Source organism: Camelus dromedarius, chromosome 4 (genome assembly GCF_036321535.1).
Source record: "Camelus dromedarius isolate mCamDro1 chromosome 4, mCamDro1.pat, whole genome shotgun sequence".
Taxonomy (NCBI): domain Eukaryota; kingdom Metazoa; phylum Chordata; class Mammalia; order Artiodactyla; family Camelidae; genus Camelus; species Camelus dromedarius.
In genome coordinates, this window is record NC_087439.1 from 3,009,496 (window position 1) to 3,033,281 (window position 23,786).

Genomic DNA, 23,786 nt, shown 5'->3' on the forward strand with positions numbered 1-23,786 from the left:
TCTTGCTTCTTTGTGTGCCTGGTAATCTTTGACTGGATGCCACACATTGTGAATTTTACTCTGTGTGTTGTCGTATATTTTTGTGTTGCTATAAATATTCTTTAGGTTTGTTCTTCGATGCAGTTAGACTACTTAGAAACAAGCTGATTATTTCGGGTCCTTAAGATTTATTAGGTGGGACCAAGGCATTGTTCAGTCTAGAGATAATTACTCGCCAAAGTCAGGTAAGACCCTCCAGAGCACTCTACCCGATGCCTCAGGAATTCAGAGGTTTCCAGTCCTCCTGGCAGGAACAGGCATTGCTCCCGGCCCTGTGTGTACCAAGCACCGTTCCTTCCAATCGTTTTGGGTTGTTCTTTCCCTGGTCACAGGTAGTCTCCCTCTGCAAATCTTCTGGGCTTCTCTCTCTATGCAGTTCTCTCCTCTCTGGGGCTCTGTCTTTCAAATTCTAGTCGCCCTGGTGTCTCCAGACTCAGTTCTAGCCCCTCAAACTCAGGGAGCCGTGGGGACTCCCATGGGTTCCCTCTCCCTGCACTGCATCCTGGAAGCTCTCTCAAGTAAGTGAGCTGGAGCACGCACAGGCTCACCTATGCTTTGTTTCCCATTTCTCAGGGATCACTATCCTTTTTGCCTGATATCCAGTATCTTGATTACCATTGTCTGAATCTGATTTGTTTTGTTTTTTGGATTTTGGTTTATTTATCTTTTTGGATGTCTCAAGCAGGAGAGTAGGTCCAGTCCCTCTTACACCATCTTGGTCAGAGCAGAAATTATCTTTTTAATCCATGCATGTTCACATGCAAACATTCTTGGAGACTACATGCAGCAAAATATTAAGCGGATTTATCTCTGGGAGGGGGGGTTATGACAATTTTTTATTTGTGTGCGTGCTATTTCTATTTTCTAAAAATAAATGGATTACTGTAGAATAAAAATAATAAAACAGTATTTTTCTCTAAAAATAGTTCTCTCCCACGTGGATGCAGCCAATCCTGGGTGACGGGTGCCCCTAAGACAGAGCACAGGGCTCTACTACCTTTTGATATGCCGCAGGGTGACATGACTGCAAGCACCCACTCTCCCACTGAGCTACGCTCTCCCCCCAAGACTGGTGAGGTGTTGCAGGCAGTTTCTCAGAGCAACCAGTATTAAAGGTTAGCCAAAGTATCTAAGTTATACTTTGAATCTCTAGAACATGTTGGGCCCACAAAATGACCATTGACACCTTACGCCCATGAACTCTCAAAGGCTCACGTATTTTTATGAAAGACAGCATGTACATATAAAAACATACTGACACACTGCACGGACACACACGCATAAACGTCTCATCTATAATAAATGACTCCAATTCAGAAGCATTTTTACTGATACTTCAGAGAAGAGAGACAGAAAATTCATGTCCAAAGAACAGCAAATGAAAATTAGTTATATAATTTAATTTTAACTCTAAGATGTGTAAAATACCATTTGCACTCTTTTTTTAATACTTTTTATTTTAGTGGACAAATAAATTATATATTAATGTTTATAAGCACTTTCAAAAAAAAATCCCTAAAAAAATCCCTTCATTTTCTGACCCTTTAAAAAAAAACTTAAGTTCTTCATCAGTGAATTTATCCACCTCAGTTGAAAAGTGAGGTCATTTTATTCTTAATATTAGTTGGAAGAAACCTCAGTTCCCACTTGGAGACTATAGAATAATATAATATACTATGTTTAATATAATGTAAGCTACTATGTTTAATATAATATACTAAATAGATCATGTTATTCAATCATTTTCTTAAATAGTTATCAGAATGGCAATGAAACCAATTAGGACCACTTCCCTGTACACTGCAGCTCAGTCACCTGAACTCCCACGCTCCAGGTGACCGGAGCACTCTGAAGAGGTGACATCCACGTTGGGGAGGATGTTACTAACTGTGCAAGTAAGTTGGAGTCTGCATTTATTGGAAGCCACACCGTTATACTGATACATACCATCTTCCTCAGCTCCTGGTTGGAAACAATAATGACATTTGGCGGGTCCCCAATGGCAGTAGCAGCCCCTCCAATGTTCGTGAAGATCACTTCTGCAATCAGGACTTGTCTTGGATCAAGGTTGAGCACCTCACACAATCTGTCGTGAGTTGTGGGGGAAGAAAACAGACCCACTATTCACACTGTGAAAGGCCCATGTGCGAACTAAGTATTTTTAAAGCACTTGCTTGTACAAGGGCAGGGTGTGCACGCGTGCACACACACACACCCCCTCCGGTGAGAAGGGCAATGCTGAGGGATAAACAATGACAAGAATGCTAGAGAGTTACGGGATACAGCGGACTCTCCGAATCACATTTCTCTGAAAGTTAACTGGCAACCCATCTGAGCCATCCAGGTGAAGATGTCCTCCTGCCCCACCGTGCACAGGTCTGGAGGGAGCACTCGGGGTGCAGGTCCTCAGTGCAGGGCAGGCGCGAGCACAGGTGAACTCGCGCTGGCCACCGGGCCCCTGCAAGTCAGGATGGAGACAGAGCAGAAGGCACCACTGCCCAGCGGCTCACACCACGCCTGCCAGCCTAGTGACTTACCCACCTTCCCTTCTAAATGCTGAGGCCCTGAGCTGTCCCCTGGCCCCTTCCCTTTAACTACTGCCTGTAGACTTCTTCCTTAAGCAGCACACACTTTACAGCAGTGGCTCTCCACTTGGCTACAAGCTAGGTTTGTCTGGGAACCCTGAACCTGGGGCCCAAGCTCACGACAGACCAATCCCTGGGGGCAGGCCAGGGCAGCAGCGTTTACAGCTCCCCAGGGGGTGTCCAGTGAGCACACAGTTGAGTAAAGAAAGTTTAGGAAATGAGACAGGAGGGAAGGGGGCAGGGCACAGCCAGTACAAGAATGACACAGCCATTAGCACCAAGATGGTGGAAGGTCCAACTCCCAGTAGACCTTGAGCTTCGATGCACACTCATTGTAACCCAATAGCTCCTCAGTGTCACTCCCACAGGTGCCAGGACCGTTTTAAAGGCTGATCATAAAAGATCAAAAAGTGGATGATGGCTCAGGTCCTGGGAATCCCAGCTTCTTCCCCAAAGTAATTGGAATAATCCTGCCACTTGTTAGCATATGAAGTTACTGAGCCCATAAAAACTAACAACCCGGCACCTCGTGGCCTTTCTCTGGCCTTCTGGGACAGCCCGCACTCTGTCTGTGGAGTGTGTATCCCTCTAAATGAATCTACTTTTACTCTACTGTGGCTCGCTCCTGAATTCTTTCTGGCACAAAGCCAAGGACCCACACTTGGTGGGGCGCATCCCAGGGACTCACCCGAGACCTGAGACACGGCCATCCTCTTGCCCCTCATTTTTCCTGTATCAGAAACACATCAAGGTGTCTCCTGCACCAGCCCATCACAGCGCCCACTTCCATGCAGAAACTGGGCCCTGGGTCTCAATCTCGGGGGCAGGGGGCCCTGCTGCACTCAAGGGTCCTTCCCACCATCTCCACGCTCAGAGCACAGCCAGCAGCTCGCCTGAGGGGGACCAGCCTACAGAGCAGAGTGAGAGCTGAGAAGGGAGCGATGTACGGGGACCAGGGACATGAGTCCAGAAAGAAAGGATCAGACTCTGAGCAGCAGCAGCAGCGGCTCTCAGCTGAGGAGGCCCCAGGAGCTGCTTCTAGTAAGAAAAGGACTAGTGTGTGTCCACCAACAATGCAGGACCTGGCTGTCTAACCGTAAAGTCTATGTCGCTCAGGTTAGACGAGACAGCTTAAAGAGTCATGAAGAATACGGTGGTATAAACAGTGAGCCTAAGGCACGCTAACTCCTCAGTCTTGAAAGATGTAATTTTTAAACTAATAAATAGAATTGCCACTCTCACATAAAATCACAAAGCCCGTTCCTGGAACAGAGAGGATGCAAACAAATCCCAGCAAGGCAGAGACGACCCTGGGCTGTCCAGGCTGCACAAGGACGCTGGGAATGTGGGTCACAGCGTCAGAGAGCAGAGTAACATGCTGAGGTCTGCTGCATCGTGTGTGGTTGTCAAACCAGCGTCGGCAGCAGCCACCCCTAGTTGGAGGCGGTGGCTGTGGATGGCCTCTTGTCCCTTGAGGGATCCTAGGCGCAGAGTTGGGTGTAGCATGTGCTTCAGTGTACAACACCCTCCATCCCGCATTTACCCTCAGAAGAACCCTGGCTACTGGGAGGTGCCACACCCCCTGTGCAGGAAGGCTGAGTCCAGCATTCCTCACCCCAAATTCATGCCTGCATATGGACCAGGATAATGTGGCCACGCTTGCGGAAGCCTGGGCAGCAGACAGACCCCGGACACTGCAGGCCACATGCCAGGGTGCTGCTCGCTCCACGCTTCCTCCTCCTCTCCCCATCCCACACTCCAGCCCACTCCTCCTCAGAGGGTCACCACTCCTCCAGCACCAGAGGCGTGGCCCAGAATGAGCACGGAGCCCTGGAGGCAGCCCCTTTGCTGGTGACATTCACATGCGCAGGGGACTCTCTCGTCTGGCAGAATCCTCAGAACACGAGTTTGGATTAACCCCTTTGATGGTACAACCCAGATCTGTGCAGTTGAAGAGACTTGTCTAAAGGCCCTCACTACCTAGCTTCCCAGAAACCACCGGGCGTGTCCCGTGTCCCCTCAGTTTCCCCAGGACCAGCACACGATGGGTCTAAGGAAGGCAAGACCGTGCGTGATAAGCTGGGAACCATCCTTAAAATAACAAACATGAAGTGTAGAGACAGGTGTCCACGGCCTTGGAGGGAGCCACACGATGACCAGGCTGGAGCCCAAGCCCCAGGAGGCTCCAGGCAGTTGGCCTCCTGTGCTCAGTGAAAGTCAAATGAATGAAGTAGGTGGAATTAAAAGCAGCAAATTGGAATGAAACGGAATTTTCCTTTCCCAAAGTTACCTGGCAAGGCCTTGGCAGGCCAGGTCCTGGGAGCCTCCAGTGAGGAGCCTGCCAGAGCAGGACAGTGGCCCCACTTCCCACCTTCTGGCTGATCGCCCCACGGAGCACGTGGGCTAGACCTCCTGGTCCCTGACGGTCTGTCCCGCAGGACACAGAGGCCCGCGTCTGCAGACTCCTGCAGGCATTTCTGCTGCCACCTCTGCTGCTGTCACAGCCATGCAGGCTGAGCCACGGTCCCAGCAGGCATGCAGGCTGGCCTGGGCACACGGGCGGAGGGCAAGGTCAGGAGCCCACACACGCCTGACGCCCACGGCGGCCCCTCCGCATACCTTATGGTCACGGGAGTGAAGAGGAGGGCAGTGGTGACGTTGTCCAGGAAGGCAGAAAGGACGGCGGCGATGAGACACAGCATGATGATCATGGCCCACACCCGGCCCCGGGACAGTCGGTACGCCTGGGACACGAAAAAGAATAAGCCAGGATCAGCGGGGCCAAAGAACTGATGTGACTTTTCATTAGGGTCTCTAAGAACTGGGGGTCTAAATAAACATCACACGGTGAAATTAAAACTTAGACCCAAGGACGCAGTGGGGCAGGGATGGCTGGAGTTGGACGTTCTAAATCCACCCTGGCCTGCATTCCTTCCATCCGATTCTCCTTCACGCCGCCCCGTGATGGTCCAGTTGCCACAAGGAGGTGGCCCACCACCGGTATAACCTCCAGTCTTTCACACACTCCTTCTGGCTGGACAGCCTGGGCTGTGACGTTGGAGCCACCTGACCCTAGAGTCTGCTGATCTTTGGCGATCTGGGGGGTACTTTTAGTACCAAGGCATTGGGAGGAGGAGGCCAGGTAGCTCCTGGCAAGGTGCAAGATGGTTCACAAAGACGGCAAAAATCACAGCACGGTTCTGTCATTCAGAGTTTGCAAAGCGCTTTGTTGAGGACTTAATTTTTTAAAAGAACTTTTCAGTTTCCAAAAAACCAAAAATTCAAGCCCAGAATTAGCCTTTGCATTAGCAAAGCTCTCGTCCTGCCTACCCTGAGAGACAGGACCAGGACAGATTCTGACAGTTGGAAGTTGCTGGTGGGTTTCCCAGGGTTCCAGTGATAAAAGTGAATGTTTATAGGTTCAAGGTTTAGAAAGCAATCATTGAAACGATTTCACCAAAAAGCAAAGTAATCAGAAGCTGATGCCTTGAAATCTTTGGATGCTCAGAGAGCAAAACAGGTTTAGTGCATAGCTCTCAACCTGCCAATTTAAAGAATGTCGGACAAACACTCAGCTGGAGCAGACTTCTCCCTGGTCCCCTTCCTCCGGGACTGCTGAGAAGCTGAAAGCACTGCTCAGAGCCACCTGACACAGGACGGCAACTCTACCCAGACTTGCAGCAGTGATTTTGAAAAAGAAGATAGAATTTTTAAATACTTTCTTTAAATAGCAGTTTTCTTCACTACATATGTACCAGTAGAAAAATAAACACGTAAGAAATACGTCTATCAATTCATACATAACCATTAAGTGCTACATCAAACCTACCTTTACAGCGCAGTAATCAAAAAATCCAGTTTCTGAAAATATGGCTACTAAGATCATCTGTGGGGGAAAAGAAGAAAAAAAGAGGCAAGGAGAATGTTTCAGCAGAGTAGCATCCTGAAACGACACCAGAGGGGTCACTTACAAATCTGAGTTCTGGCTTCCTGAAAGCTACCACCTCATCAAGCCTCTCACTCTCCTGCTGAGCGTGGTCCGCTGACTAAATCGCTGAGTGGAGGCCCCGAGCCCCTTGCTTGTGGGTTTGCACTTGTATATTTGTCCAGGGGCATGTGCCCAAGGTACATTATCATTCCACCCGATCTTCACAGGGAACATCGGTGTTATTATTACTCTCTGTCTCATAGACCAGGAAACCGACGGACGAGCAGAGATGGGAGGTGACTTACAGTCACAAAGCTAGAAGCAGGGAAGGAAGTGGGCCAGCATGTGGCCTTCTGTTCCTAAATGTCCACACAAGCAACAATTAAACATTTTAATGGGGAAGAGCATATAGCTCAGGGGTAGAGTGCCTGCTTGGCATGCAAGGTCCTGGGTTCAATCCCCAGGACCTCCATTAAAATAAGCAAGTAAATAAATAAAACTAATTACCTCCCCTCCAAAACAAAAACAAAAACAAAAACAAAAAATGAATAAATACATTAAAGATTTTTAAAAAACATTTTAAGACTTTTATACTGGGTTAAATTTTGTTTCCTAAAATAATGTAACAGATTTTTGTCACTGATTTGATTAAGACACGCAAGTAAGAGTAGTTACACTGAAATGATTATTCCCTGGGTTCTGTACGAACCCAGAGGCTTACTGGCGTGCATGTTTCCAGTGATGACACTGAATTGGTGAGAATAGCTATCATAGTCAGTAACAAAGAGGAACGTCCCATTTATTCTAAGTCTAATCAACCAGACACCTCAACCAGCCTGAACTTTCTGGAAGATTGTCTATTCCACCCCCTTAGATGGTGATGCACCATGTGTTGAACTTGCAGTGAGAAGATGCAGGTTCAAATGCCAAGCCTGCCCCTCAGGAGATGTTTAATCTTCAGAAAAAAAAATGTGTTTAAGTCTCTGCACTTTAGTTTTCTCGCCTCACCTCTGAATGTCTGTTCCTTATAAGATGGTTGTGAAAATTCAATAGAATTATGTAAATTAAAGTACTTAGAAAATAGTGGGCCCAGTACTGTCTTTCAAAGAAACATGCAAAACAGAACACGTCCCAAAATTAATTTAGCCCAGTACCAACACCTGCGTTGTCTAAAGTGACCACCACGTTCATCCTAACCCAAATGGCCACGTGGATGGGCAGGTCCTGCGTGGTCTTCCACTGTCGTGAGGAAGCTGTTCCCCACGACTGCTGCCAGAACCCCCAAGAGAGCCTGGAACTCAGGGCCTGGGCAAGTGGCCCCATGGGTGACGGACTGGCATGAAATAGGATGGAAACGGAAGGGCCTGGCTTTATAGGCTGTCTTTGCACCCAAAGTCCTAGCATCACAGAACCTTAATGAGCTGATTCCAATTGAAAAAAATTAAACCACTCACATGTTGAAATCCTAACCCCCCAACAGCTCCAAGTGTGGTGACCACATTAAGGAGGTAATTAAATTACAATGAGGCCCTCGTCCAGTATGACTGGTGTCCTTATAAGAAGAGGACAGAAGCCTCAGAAGAAACCAGCCCTGCTGGCACCCTGACCCTGGACCTCTAGCCTGCAGAACTGGGAGGAAACGCACGTCTGCTGTTTGTATCACCCAGTCTGTGGTGCTGTGTTACGGCACCCCAGCAAACTAACGCCAATCGCTGAAGTTTAAAAAAAAAACACCTCATTTTATAGAACATCTGATACACCTTCCTCCTTCCTCCCATATGCCCAAACCCCACAGCCTTTTCAGGACCCAACACAACTGTTAGCTCCTCTGTAGAAGCCTAAGTTCAGAGCATCGACCTGCCTCCCACACTACACCCACAGGGGAGGCAGCCAGTCTGGGTCCACTAAAGCCAGGGTGCTGGGGTGGAGAGACTGTTAGCAGGGAAATGAGGATACATGACGACCTGCTTCACACAGGGTGAGTCCTCGAGTCAAGAGAGGGTAAGACCCTCCTTCAGATCACACAGCTGTGGGGTCTGTTCAAGAATGCATGAACTGGGGGGGTGGGGACAGAGTACAGCTCCGTGGTAGAGTGCATGCCTAGCAGGCATGAGGTTCTGGGTTCAATCCCCCGTATCGTCATTAAAAAAATAATAGTAATAAATAAACCTGATTACCCTCCCAACCAAGAAAAAAAATAAACAGCACATGAGCCATTCCCACTGCTGTTCAGGCCCTTGTCAAACTCACGTACTCAAAGCTGCACCTATATATGATTCATGTTCCACACTCGCCCGCTAGTGCGTCTTAAAGTTCCCTTCCTACAGGTGGATTCGGTGACACCTCACAGCACACAGGACACAACGGCCCCCTGATAATGATAAATAAGGGATGACTTCTTCATTTCTTCCTTTATCCATATAATTAAAGGTACTTTTCCAATCACTGAAAACCTTGTATGGTTCATTTGCTTAGGACATCCCATTTTAAATTTTAAGGACAGTAACTCAAAACTTTGCTTAATTTGCTAAATGACCATGATTTCACTATCAGACAGGCTTTAGACTAAAATTTTCCAGCTAACCCACCAGAGCACTAATCATTCCATTCCTCCGCAGGAGAAATTAGCTAGACCGCACAAACCTTCTCAGTCAAGCCCTAACTATCAAGCGGCACAGTGTCTTTGGGAATCAGTTGCAGAAGGGGGGGGGGGGCGTAGCTCAGTGGTACAGCGCGGGCTTAGCGCGCACGAGGTCCTGGGTTCAATCCCTCCCCAGTGCCTCCACTAAAATGAGTAAGTAAATAAACAAACCTAATTACCTCCCCCCAAACAAACAAAACAACAACAAGGAATTAGCTGCAGCAGCAGCAAAAGAGAAGTCGCAGGTTGCCGCAGGCTTGGAGCCCTGTCCCTGTAATGGGAGGCTGCCATTACCATTCCAAACAGCAGAGCCAGGGTCTCGAAATCAATCCACTCCACCACGTGGGTCAGGCTGGGCCTCTGCAATCAAAGCACAAACTCGCCAGTTAGTCCTGGACATCAGCCTCCCAGTGATAAGCTTCAGACACGCACGGCCTTTCACATCAAACCCACTCGTTGGGACAGAGTCAAAAATCACACCATCCACTTGCTTTTGAAGTCAGATTATGTCATCAATGAAAAATACTCTTAATGAAAGCATTATAATGTCAAATCTATGCACTTAGTACTAAGAAAAGCAGATTTCTTAAACCTGGCCCCTGTCCCTGTAGGGAAGGCCGGGTCATGGGGAACTGGGAAGCACAGACTTTCATGAAGCGAGGGCACTTGGACAGCCCGGTTGTTGGAAAAGGACCGCGTGATGGTCCAGGTAGCTTCCCGCAGCACATGCCACGAGCCACATCAATGATTTCTAAAATTAAGTAACTACCACTACACTATTTCTTAATAATTATTAAAAATAACAGTGATTTATGTGTCAGTGTTAGGATTCTGGGACATTTTACCCTCAAGGTTAGTGTTTGTTTACACCAACTCTAACCAAGAAAAAGAAAAAAAAAACAATAACTAACTGAACATAGCCCCACACAGATTTTTAAACCAGTTAGTATTCTTTGGCTGACTGAACAGCCTTTAGTAGCAGTTTTCAGAACAATCCGTGGACTCCCACAGAGTTGTTTTCACTCCAGGTTCTGTGTGTTGCCACGTCCCAGCATTCCTACTCAAGCAACTCTGGCCTCCAACCTCGGCAGGCACTCGGCCTCTCCTGCCTCCCTGCATTCATCCTTATGTCCCCGCTGGACAGACATGCTCAGAGCCTGAGGGGGTGCCATCACCGCCCACACATGCACCTCCAGGGACGCCCTGATTTCTGCCTGGGACAGAACCGTCCCCCCACCACCGCCTCACTATCTATCCCACCGCTCTGCTCCAGCCAGGATGGCCTCCTCCAGGTACCAAGGGCCGACAGCATGCAGGGCCAGCTCTAACGTGGCTCAGCTACACCGCCTGGGCAAAGGCGTGACCACCATGAGCCTTTCCTCAGCTAGGATGAAGGATAATGCTGCTGGGATGCGTGACAAAGTCAATGTTAATTACTTGTCTGCGCTGTGAAGTCTGTCCATGCCTCTAGCATGGTTCCCAGGGGAAACGTGAAAACAGTACATGAATATTAAAAGCACCAGCTAACACCTAATTCTTGGACTGTCTTTGAATCTGGTGCTCTATTGAGGGCTAAGCCTTCGACTCAAAGCATCAAAACTTACGTCACCAATCACAGCCAGGGCTGCTAACGCCGCAAGGGAACCCAACATAGCTGCCAGGGTTCTGTGAACGATCTGGAAAGAAACACAGAAAATTACTGCATCCTAATCCACAGGGGTTCAAAACACACAGAAGCCGGTTTTGGTATAAGTATCTGTCAAGACTGGCCATCCTATAACATCTCTACTGGGACAATAAACAAATCATGGGTTTGTCTGTTTTATAGTGTGGACGCCCTAGAGACAGACATAACCACCACCAGTCTGCCTTCTAAAGAAAGCTGCTTTCTAGATAAAAAAATGAATTTCTTCTGTATAGCACCAGGAACTATACTCAATATCTTGTAATAACCTTTAATGAAAAAGAGTATGAAAATGAATATACACACACACACACACATACACATGTATGCATGACTGGGACATTACGCTGTACCCCAGAAACTGACACATTGTAATTGACTATACTTCAACTAAAAAAAAAAAGAAAAAAAAAAGGAAAAATAAAGAAAGCTGCTTTCATTTCCTGCATAATCAGATGACCATGAAGTAGAAGCAGAAGGCTGGATAAAGTATGTTCTATAAGGAAGCCTGCAGTAAATTGTCATTAATTATCTATCATTTAATTTCTAGGCAACTGGACCATTAGTTCCACAACATAAATCAATTCTGCCCAATTACTGAGACTGTTATTAAACCAGAAGTATCCAGCCAAATGCTTAATCTAATTGAGACTTCAGTGTTATCACTGAACCACAAAAGTACTTTTTCTATTTAATTATAATTCAAATGGACATGGAATTTCTAAGACAAAATATAAAGAAAGGCAAGGATGCAGAGGAATTGGAACACTCAAACGTTGCTGGTGGGAATGTAAAATGGTGCAGCCATTGTGAAAAAGTTTGGCAGTTTCTTACAAAGTGAAATAATAAATTTACCATATGACCAGCAAATTCCACTCCTACAAACCTACCCAAGAGAAAGAAAAGCACATGTCCTGTTAAAATAAACAAGAGATACTGAGGTGGCTCTAATCTAAGCAGCTCTTTTGTTCCTTTTCTGTCTGTTCATCTCTGTTTCCCTCAAGCCTTAATCATAAAAATGAAATCACTATGTAACATTTAACCTAACTCCTGATTTTTGCTTTACTGAATGTACACAATGCCTTGCCTAAGCTGTCGATTCCTTTCCTGGATTAAAAATAGTAAGAATGAAGAATTCACTAGTTAAAGAATGACGGCTTTCTACCCCTACCTTCCCCTTAATAAATTTGCAGGCAGACCCCATGGGCAAGAGAGTATCTAACTGCAAGTGGACCATGCAGGCAAGACAGCATCCAGAGAAAGACCAGAAGTCAGCAGGTCTGCACACAGTGGGAAAATGACAAAGAATCTGATCTCTAACCTTAATGATGAACTGGAATTATTAACCCCTTTTCCCTTTAAAAATTGTCATGGCTGAGCAGGATCTTTGGAGGTGGTCTCAAGACATGAGTCCACCTTCTCCCGAGATTGACAGCTTTTCTGAATAAAGCAACTTTTCCTTCTACCAACACTTGCCTCTCAATTATTGGCTTCTGAGTGGTGAACCACTGAACCTGAGTTCAGTAACACTAATGCTTTAGCAGCCTATGTAAGAAAACAAAAAGCTAAGCCTATAATACCTCAAAGATAAGAAATCAAACCCTAAGGACAGTTGATTATAAACAGCTAACAAGCCTTTCCCAAACAAGGCAAATGCTTACGCTATAGCTACTCAGATCATTTCCCTGCTTTGCTTCTGGCTTTTCTCTATAAAACCTTCTCCCAGCTCCTGTTGGTGGAGTCTCCTAACTGCTTCTGGTTTGGTGCGGCCCAATTTGAATCCATTTTTGCACAAATAAACTCTTAAAAATTTAATATACCTCAGTTTCTCTTTTAATAGTCCATATAAAGCATGTATGTTCATAGAAACATTCAAAATAGGCAAAAAAAAAAAAAAAGGAAACATTCCAAATGTCACCCATGGTGAGTTGATAAAACAAAATGCAGTACATGCTGCAACATGCAACTACCAATAGATGCTGTGTAATGGATGGACCCAAAACACATCAGGCTAAGTGAAAGAAGTCAGACACAGAAGACTGTATGTTGTAACATCCCACCTATATGAACTGTCCAGAAAAGGTAATTTACAGAGACAAAAAAGATCAGGGTTGCCAAAGGCTGGAGACAGCAAAAAGGACTGAAGGCAAAGAGGCCCTAGGGATCTTGATGGGGGGATGGAAGATCCAAAACTGTACCGTGGTGATGACTGCTGCTATGGTATGTGTTAGGGCAGGCAGACAGCTAGATACAAGCAGAGAAAGGGGATGCAGGCCAAATGCAGGAACTGGGCAAAAAAAGAGGGGCACGGACCAAATGCAAAAAACCCTACATCATGTAAGCACCAAGGGCTCCCTGGGCAGAGAAAGAAAAGCAGGAACCTCTGGACTGATAAGAAATTACACATTTTGGGGTGACAAGTGGCCTGAAGGGAAAAGGTAAGAGTCTCTAGTGTCCAAATGCAACCTTTTGCTCATTATGCCCTCATTTCAGTAAAATTAGCCTTGCAGATTAGAAGCACCCATCATGCACCAAAACCATGACACTTCCAATCCAGGCTAAATAAGGACAAAAATCCCTCTTCCCTTTGGGAAGGTGGAGCTGGGGTGAAAATCAGGGAATAGGATCCCAAACCCTTCCCTCCCCAATGAATATTCTGCTCATTCATTTCCACACCTTATTTAACCAACTTGCCAAAGAAACTCAGGGCAGCTGCTCACCTGAGTCTGCCCGCTCTCCCCTTGAGAGTGTATTGTCTACCCCTTAATAAATCCTCACTTTAATTTCTTAACCTCCGCATCCTGGCTCTGAAGTCTTCCTGGGATGGGACAAGAACCTGGACACTGGTTCCATCTCCCAGCAACAGCACCACCCCTCCCTGTGGGGCTCTGGCTGCCCTCCACTTTCAGCCGGCCGCGCAGCACCTGCAGAGCCACAGCACGGGCGGTGGGCAGGGCTCTGCGAGACCCAGGCTGCCTCGCACATGCTGCCACAGAGGCAAGAAGAAGGGGGGCGCTCTGCTCACATCCCTACATCCAGGGCATGGGGAACAACCACGCCTGACCTCATAGGGTGAAGGAATAGGAAACAAACTGCCCTCCCTGATGCAGATTCTTTCTGAGTAAGAAATGCTGTAATTTGCTTTCTCTCCCTTACTGCTTTTTATGCTAAACAACTCCCAAACATTCAATAGCTTTAACCAGAAAGGAGATAATGGGCTGATAATCTCAGAAGAAGGACAGACCCTCCGAAACTCCTCCATGAAGGAAGATCCACTGGGGTTAAGAGGAGTGCACCGCCCTGTAAACCGCCCTGATCGTTATCACTTTTTGGTTCCATCCAGTTTTTCTATAAAACCTCAAGGCTCCAACCCCAAGATGGACTCAGTCTCTAAGGCAAGAGCCTGCTGTCACTCCCCTTTGCCTGGCAAAGCAATAAAGCTGTTTGTCCTTTTTCTCCCAACACTCTGTCTCCAAGTCTCAATCTGGCTTTCGGGGTGCAGAGGCCAGTTTTGCAGCAACAAGGGGAGGGCGCGCGGTCCACCAAGAACCAAAGGACCAGGCTGCATTCACAAGGAAGGCAGAGGGACAAAGGCCCATCACCTGCAAAGGGGCCAGAACACCCTCTTCCTAGGAGACAAGGGAGGGTAGAACGAGGACCGACCTGGCAGGCAGTGCAGGGAGTAGAGCCCTGTTACTAACCTGTGGTCCAAAAGGACCCAGTGCAGGAAAACAGGAGCTGGCCCAGGTCCCACAGCTGGACATGGCGGGCCAGGGTGGCACCTCCAGGGACAGCCAGTCCATGCCCCGCCCACACCGCCCTGTTTGTCTCCCACAACAAACTGAAGAGCTCTCTAAGTTTTGCAGATGAAGAAAGTGAAATGCAGAGAAGTACTGAGATTTACTTAGTATCACAAAGCCCACATTCACCCCACCACGTCACGGCAGTGAGAAGTGACTGGTACACGGCTTTCAACTGGATGCAGCCTGGGGGTGCCGAAATGCCTGTGATACACAGGGCCGTGTGCCATCAAGTTCAAGACCCAGAACCGTACCACTTGTACACTCTCCGGGGTGTCTAGAAACACAGGGCTCAGAGCTGAGGAACGTCCAGGAGAGCCACCCTCACTGCCGGCCCCGTCACTACGGACCAGCTGGCTCCTGCCATTGCCCCAGGGCACTGGGAGGGAAGGGGCTCAAGAAGACACAGGCACCGCCCTGTGTGAGCAGCCCCTCCCCAAACAGAGGGGCCCCTGATGCCCATTTCTCCCCAGGCCGGCAAAGAGTTTACTTGAAATGAAACAAAGTAAAGGCTCTCAGACTTCCCTTCCCACCTCATGTGGGGTCTGTCGAGCCCAAGGCACACATGCATAGCACGCACAGGCTTGGGGACAGTGTCCAGCAGCCACCACATCACAAGGCAGAAATGGGAGCCGCGGGGGTACCGCGTGTCTGCAGACACTTAGGCACCTCATTCTTATTCTGATGGGTCTCCCAGCACTTCTTTTATCCTTCCATTTACCAAAGAGGCTCAAGGAAGAACATTAGTTACCCATCTCAGGTTCTGAACATTTAAAAGCTAACTGGGAGGTGAAGTCAGCATCATGGCAGCATGAGATGTCCCTCCGTTTTGTCCCCCATTTTTGACAGCTAACTAGGCATCTGTCCATGAAGAAAAGTGTCTCTGTAGGAGCAGCAGGGTCCAGCACATATGCCAAGGGGCCTGGGAGGAGGCTCGCTCACCTCTGCGTCCAGTAATAAGCAGACAGACCTTGGCCAAGGCTGCAAAGCCAGCAGAAGCCAGCAGTGCCGCCCCAACCCGCCTTGGCCGGTCAGGGAAAACCTGGAGTGCTGACCTGGGCAGACACCCTCAGGCAAGAGAGAATTTGGAGAAGTCCAGCCTTCTTGGGAGGAGATTTCAGCACATCATTGGAGAAAAAACACGGGTTAGGAGACACTGGAGAGGGTGAGAGGAACTTGGCCAGCACTGCCCCTCCCCCAAGGCCACCCCGCACGGGGCCGAACCAGCTGATGGGGGAGGACAGCGATGCACCCGTGCTCCACCGACAGCCTCTTCTCCCCACCAGCACCAGAGCGCTCAGGCAGGGCCTTCATGACTGGGGAGGGAGAGAGGAAGGGGTCAAATAACATCAAAGGGCACTAAGGAACACAGTTCCTACACTCAGCACTTCAGCAGGAAGTCTTACCAGGAACCTTTGGGAGAAATTCACCCTCCGATGCCCCCCAGGCCCACAGGTGCCCGTGACACCCCTCCCCTGCCTCTGCAGCCACCCCGTGTGTGTGTGTGTGTGTGTGTGTGTGTGTGGTAGTGCAAGCACTCCCTGTCAATGGTAAATGAAGTGCCATCAGAAAACAGACCAGGTCTGTGGGCCAGGGAGAGCCACAAACGGAGCAGTGGCACCACCTTCCGGAAAACAAAAGAGAGGTTTCCAGCAGCCAGCCTGGTGAGTTGTAAGGACCAGAGAAGCCATAAAAGGTTACAAAATTGCAGCAAGAAGGAGTAAGAAGAGTGTAGAACTATTTACAACAGCCAAGACACAAAGAAAATAAATACCAAAATGACAGATAAACCCTACCTCATCAGCAATTACATTAAATGTACATGAATTAAACACTCCAATCAAAAGGCAAAAAATGGCAGAAAGGTTAAAATAAATAATGCAAGAATATACTATATGAGACACTCTTTAGAAACAAAGACACAAATAGTTTGAAAGTAAAAGGGTAGAAAAAGATATAACATGAATATATACAATGGAATATTACTCAGCCATAGAAAAGAATGAAATAATGCCATTTGCAGCAACATGGATGGACCTAGAGATGATCATAAGTGAACTAATAAGTCAGACAGAGAAAGACAAATATCATATGTGGAATCTATTACTTATCTACAAGCCAGAAACAGACCCACCAGACATAGAAAATAAACTATGGTTACCAAAGGGGAAAGGAGGGGGGACGGATAAACTAGGAGTTTGGGATTAACATATACACACTACTATACACAAAATAGATAAATGACAAGGACCTACTGTATTACACAGGGCACTATACTCCATATCTTGTAATAAGACCCTAAAATGGAAAAGAATCTGAAAAAGTGTGTGTGTGTATCTGAATCACTTTGCTGCATACCTGAAATTAATACAACACTGCAGATCAACTATACTTCAATAAAAATAAAGATAATAAAGATGAGAGCAGCAGGTGTGTCCATACCAGATCAGAGAAAGCCTCCTGTATAAATAACAGGACCAACAAACAGTATATCCCACCTGAATATAACTAGTAAAGATTTGAGAAAGTGTCTGCTACTTCCAGTGAGAAAAGAGCAAAGCAAAACTACAGGGAACACAAAAAATCTAGGAAATATGTCATCCCCAATAGAGAGCAGTCTTCCAATAACTGAACTGAAAGGCACAGAATTTTGTGTGCAGTTGATAAAGAATTGGAAATAGCTGTACTGAGGATACTCAACAAGCTACAGGGAAACACAGAAAGACAACTCAATGAAATCAGGAAAACAACACAGGAATAAAATGAGAAAATTCACAAAAGGATAAAAATCATAAAAGAGAACCAAACAGAAATTCTGGAGCTACAGGATCCAATGACTAGGAAGGAAAATGCAACAGAGCATCAACAGCAGAGTAGATCAAATGTAAGATAAAGTAAGTGGCCTGGAGGACAGGAACTCTGAAACAACCCAATCAGAGGAGGACAAAAAAGAAAGAATGAAAAAGAGCAGCAAGACAGTCTCACACACACCAGCCCAAATGTCCTTCCAGTAGGTCCCCTCCAGCTCACAGCAGCCAGATCTTCTTTTCCTTAAACACCTTTATTGTGATGTGGTTCCTGTACAGTAAACTACACATATTTCAGGTGTACAATTTGATGAATTTTGATAGATGTGTAACACCGGAAACCACCACCACAATCAAGATAGCTAACACCTCCATCACTCCCCAAGAAGTGCGATTTTCGAATTCTCAGTTTATTTCCAATTACAGATAAGGCCTTGACTGATCATCAGACTCGGGGGTGAAGCAAGCCCCCTCCGAACCTCAGATTTCCTCTTGCATACAGCAGCAAGTCGTCACTTCACTGCACGTGCAAGGGACACTGGGGTCAGGAGGCTGGGGAGGCCAGGCTGGGATACCTTCTCTCAGCTGTCCCTGCAGCCCAGTAACCACGAGGCATCCGCTGGCTCCTCCACCCTCCTCTTCAGAGAAGGCGCCTAGACATGGCTGAAACTGAGCTCAGTCCCACCTTTCCCACTTACCACGGTTGGGACCTGCATGGAGTTACCCCCTCCGGGCCCCTTGAAGCTTCTCCACCTTGAAACAGGAGTGTCACATCTCCCTCATGGGAGGCTCCTGTGTTCATTTCCTAGGGCTGCCGTCACAAACCAGGTGGCTTAAAACAACACAGACTTAGTGGGGGGAGGGTATAGCTCAAGTGGTAGAGTGCGTGCTTAGCATGCATGAGGTCCCCGGTTCAATCCCCAGTACTTCCTCTAAGAATAAGTAATATAAGTAAACCTAATTACCTCCCTCCACCAAAAACAAACAAACGAAACCCCAAACCTCTCTATGACCCTGATTCCAAAGGTGCATCTCCCTCCTGACCACAGTAAGTTTCTCCACTTTCAGGGAAATGGACCCACCTGGATAGAATAATCTCCCAAAGTACTTAATTTAATCACATCTGCAAAGTCCCTGTTGCCTTATAAGGTCACAAGCAGGTTCTGGAGACTAGGAAGTGGATGTCTTGGGTTGAGGGCAGGGAGAGGAGTCATTATTCATCTTTATTTCTGATATTTTTAGAATTGGATAATGGAACATATTATTCTATGTCAAATACAAAGCCAGGCTATGGCATGTGCATAACAGATATTTGCTCACCCCTCACGTTGCTCTCCCCACTCTGGCTACAGACACTTCCTTATTCCTTGAGAAGCTATGCAGCCTGCTGGGAAGCCTGAGCTCCCAAGGCAGACCACCAGGGATCCAGCCCTCTCTCCATCTTTACCACCTCAAGGACTTGGACAAGTGATTTGACTTCTCTGTGCTTCCATTTCCTCACTTATAAAATGGGGTTGCAGTGGGGGTCCTATTCACACACACAGAATTCTCAGAACTGGACGTCCCCCCTCCACCCACACACGGTAGCCCGGCTGAATACCAACATCATCATTTTCTTTGAAGTCAAAGCCCTCAGGTCTTACTGTGGCTCCTTGTGCTCTGGCTTCCTTTGTGTCCCTTCCCCCCACCCCCCCTCCCCTCTTATTTGATCTGGCTGCAAACAAGCTGATCCAGGTGACTGACTGCATGTTCAGAAAAGCTGAGGGTGCTGGAACACTTTCTTCAAGACAAGTCTGCAAAATACCGGAAGCTTTACTAAAGAAGCACTTTGAGAAACCTTGAAATATCAGACAGTGAACTTGTCAGGAGAAACTGGCATGGTTGGAAGACCTATGCCCCATATCAACTGTTTCAGTTGCAAACACATCTGTTCAATTCAGCATATTTTGTCTGTTAAGGGCTTGTGTTACATAACCCATGAGCTCTCCTTCAGTTCTGAAGTGTTTGATTTGAGGGGAAAAAAAAAAAAACAGGAAAGGTACCTCTGGAACAAGGTAATGGAGTCTGCTAGAGAAAGTTTGCCAGATGCTGCTGGAAGCAATCTGTTCTGTGAGTCACAATACTGGGTGTATAAACAGTCTCAACATTAAGAAGAGACTTGCAGATAGAAGGAAATGAATTGGAGAGCAGAACCATTAGCCATGGCTGTAATTTAAATTCAGCCATGCAAAATACAAGGACAAAAATCAGGAAAACTGAACGTGGAAGTTTCCACTGAAAAACAGCATTGTGATATGTGCGCTGTACTCTGAAATATGGCATCTCCCCTCTCTCCAAACACACTTCCCATTTCTGTAAATTAAAGTAGAGATCCCCTGGACGACTAAAAATGTTCTCTACGCATGTTTCTTGAATTTCACTCCACAGTTAATTTTTGAACCAAATGCTACGTGAGATCCTAGATTAAATATGAAAGGGTCCAACAATGAGACACACAATCTCACACAAAGGCCGCATCATTTTGCTTCAATTAGATAAGGTGAACAAAAGGGCACGAAAAAACTGTGTTTCCAGCAGCAAGGAGCAGAAAGGCAATCCTTCTTCAAACTAATTACAGGGGTTGGATGAAAGGCACATGGGGAAAAAGTACTATATCCTTTATGTTGTGAAATATTTTTCATTAAGACGGTGTCAAACTGTTTTGATACGACTTTATAATACAGTATGAGCACAAAAGCCTAGCTGTGATAATGGGATTTTTAGGATATCGTGTTTGGAAATCTCTTGAAGCCCTATTAGGGATGCAAAGTTCAAGAATTAGGAAGATCAGTCCAATTTTATTCTTGGGGCTTTCAACAAGAGTTATTTTACAAGGATGAAGAATACAGCACCAAATCCTCAGGTTAAAAATAAAAGTGCCAATGAGGATTATCTGCAGGGCCAGAAGTTTACATACGCCAAGGCATTTCCTGAAATGATCTCATCCCATCAAGCTATTAAAAGGTCAGACTGAACCACGGCAGCCACTCATGGGTAGAGGCAATGGTGCTCCCACTCCCAGGAGCCAGGTTAGACCAGACCCAGAGCAGGACCTCAGCCCCCGGTCAAATACTTAAAGGAGCTCTAGAAACTTTTTTACGTAATAAATACTTATTAACCTGTTTCAGGTAATGTCAAAGGCACCAGGAATCAACACTGAACACCAGTAGTTGATCCACTAAATGTGAACTGGATGGCACACTAGAAAGTGATGTGTGACACTTATCACAGAGCAGGTCAACAGGGATCAGGGAGCACGTATGGAGAGCAGCTGGAAATAGCAGAGAGAAGGGCAGGTGGGCGGGTCTGCAGGCAACCCCAAGACTCACTCTCCTAGAGTGAAGTGGGGTTCAGGTGGCAACACAGCCTGAGGGCACCTGCCCACAGAAGATAGAGACCTCAGGTTGGCCCAAGACAACTTCTGAGTCCGCACCTAAGGCAAATTCTACCCCTAGAATAGATTCCCAGAGTGCATCTTAGGAACGCTGCAATGCTGCCTCTGTGGAAAGGGCTGGGGTATGTATCCATCCCTCCCCTCATAGTGGACCCACACCAGGTGGGGTGCACCAAGGGAATTCTGGAAGCATAGGAGTTTCAGAACACATGGTTGAACATACCCGTCTTTTAACACCTCTGTGACACCCTCCACCATCTGTAACTATAAGCACAACAAAAGGGCAGTCTTGGGGTTTCACAGGTTATTGCTTGGCCTGATTTTGTAGTTTCTATTTTCATGTTACGTTAGTGTTATAATACAGGAAAAAATCATGTTACTTTAAGCTCATGGAATATTCACTAAGATAGGCTATAAAGCTGAGGTATAACATAAAAAAATCAGATGACTGGATAAAGAAGATGTGGTATATTTATACAATGGAATACTATTCAGCCATAAAAACCAACACATAATGCCATTTGCAGCAACATGGATGTTCCTGGAGAATGTCATTCTAAGTGAAGTAAGCCAGAAAGAGAAAAAAAATACCATATGAGATAGCTCATATGTGGACTCTAACAAAACAAAACAAAACAAAACAAAACAAACAAAACATAAATACAAAACAGAAACAGACTCATAGACACAGAATACAAACTTGTGGTTGCCAAGGGGGCAGGGGGTGGGAAGGGATAGACTGGGATTTCAAAATGTAGAATAGATAAACAAGATTATACTGTATAGCACAGGGAAATATATACAAGATCTTGTGGTAGCTCACAGTGAAAAAAATAAAATGTGACAATGAATATATGTATGTCCATGTATAACTGAAAAATTGTGCTCTACACTGGAATTTGACACAACTTTGTAAAATGACTATAACTCAATAAAAAATGTAAAAAAAAATTTAAAGTGAAGTCATACAAAATAAGTTCTCTGACCATAAGTTAGTCAAACCACAATTCAATAAAGAAAGACAAGGAAATCCGTAAACATTTAGAAATTTAAAAACACACTTCTAAATTATCTAGGAGAGGAAGTCTCAAGGGAGATTTAAAAAACGAAACTAAATAAAACAATAAAACTGAAAGCACAACGAATCAAAAGCTGTAGGATGCAGCTAAAGAAGTGCTGAGAGGGAAAGTTATAGTAGTAAATATTCACATTAGAAAAGAGATTTGTTCCAGGTATGCAAGGCTGGTCCAGTGTTCTAAAATAAATCATATCAGCACCATATCAAACAGCTAATGAAGAAAATTAATTGATGCAAAAAAAGTCACCGACAAAATTCAACACCCAAGTATGGTAAAAACTCTCCGTACGCTAGGAAAAGAAAGGGGTTTGCTCAATCTCATAAAGAAAACCTACACAATCTACAGCTAACGCCATACTTAATGGTGAAGACTGAAGGCTTCCCCTTTAAGATCAAAAACAGGCAAAGATATCCACTCTTTATTTTAGCCACTGCAAAAAATGCAAGAAGAGAAAATTAAAAACATCAGATTTAAAAAGAAAGCTGTTTTTATTGCAAATGACATGATTGTATACAAAGAAAACCCCACAGAATCTACTACCCCCAAAATTCCAAGAACTAATAAGTAAAAATATTACTAGTATTGTTACTAATGATAAAGTAGTAACAGGATATAAGATCAACATGCAAACATACACAAAATGCATTTACATACACCAACAATAAGAAAAATGGAAACCAAAATACAAGCCCAGTGCTGATGAGATAAAATTTATATTTTAAGGCAGGACAAGAAAATTTAAACATAAAATTCTCTCTGTTTCCCTTGGGGCCTCCTCCCTCCCTCCCTGTCTGCATCACACATTACCCAGGGCCCCTCAGAGACGGCTTTGCCGGCTCAACTGTAAAGATGGACTTTCCTTCCTTTCTTCTGATGTAATTTCTTAAAAGATCAGCATTCTTTCCTAACCCTGTAGGGGGTCACGGTGACTTACTGCTCACTTTGAATGTGCTTAGCTGGACTGCACATCTGTGGTGAACTTTATATACAATGTCAGCATGTCAATTCAATGTAGGAGCCTTTGTCTCCAAGATGAATATTCATTTTCTGAAATGCAAATGTGTATGACTGTGCCTTCAACAGGCGGAACAGTTCTCAAGTTTCTGAGAGTCTGTCTATCGGGTTATAATCTTCAGTCTGGCTGAAATAAAATTCTCTTTTTTCATCTTAATTTGATAACTGAATTTCCATCGACATTTGTTTGGCGTGTTTGGCAGGATATCAGAGGCAACCAGCAGAAGACACCTGGAGTCCCCTGAACTGGTGCTTAGAGTCCCACCAGTCTCAGTATTCCTCAGGTGCTTTGGTGAGCTCTCCTGGTATCAAGATATTGTTTTAAATGATGTCCTGAATTTTATTCGAGCGGTTTTTCTTGGGACTTAGAGTCCTAAAGGGGTACTAGTACATTTCCTAGCAAGAGATCTGGGGAGAAATTCCTAGGCAGGAACTAGGGGGAGCTCTGGAGTGAACTGGGTTGGCTGACCGTTTTTGTTTTTTTTTTTTTTTAATTTGGCTTAAATTAGGAAGATTGTGGATATACGATCTAAACAAACTGCTTGATGGCAAAATGAGAGACTGAACCTGCTCCGCTCCGAAGAAGAGGGGCACTTGTTCCTTCTATCCACAAGGTATTCTCAGTCAATGAGAACCGAGCTTGTAAGTGTCTGAGGATCAATCCTCGTGACATGCAGCAAGCCTACAGGGGATCCCACTACAACCACGAAGTAAAGTCTGCTTGCCAGGGATGCACAATATAAAGATCACCTTGTGCTCTGAGCACTCATGGCAGC

General features: G+C 45.9%; 1 protein-coding gene across 1 annotated transcript in view; it reads right to left on the bottom strand.

Annotated features, from left to right (window-relative positions):
- The window catches only part of OCA2 (OCA2 melanosomal transmembrane protein), a 176,413-nt gene that overhangs the window by 96,080 nt on the left and 56,547 nt on the right, over positions 1–23,786 (bottom strand). Inside the window, exons 10-14 of the mRNA XM_031451151.2 lie at positions 10,798–10,869; positions 9,488–9,553; positions 6,454–6,510; positions 5,244–5,368; positions 1,987–2,125 (exon numbers count right to left, since the gene is read on the bottom strand). Of these exons, the coding sequence (XP_031307011.2) occupies positions 1,987–2,125; positions 5,244–5,368; positions 6,454–6,510; positions 9,488–9,553; positions 10,798–10,869 (459 nt within the window). The remainder of the gene's footprint in view (positions 1–1,986; positions 2,126–5,243; positions 5,369–6,453; positions 6,511–9,487; positions 9,554–10,797; positions 10,870–23,786) is intronic.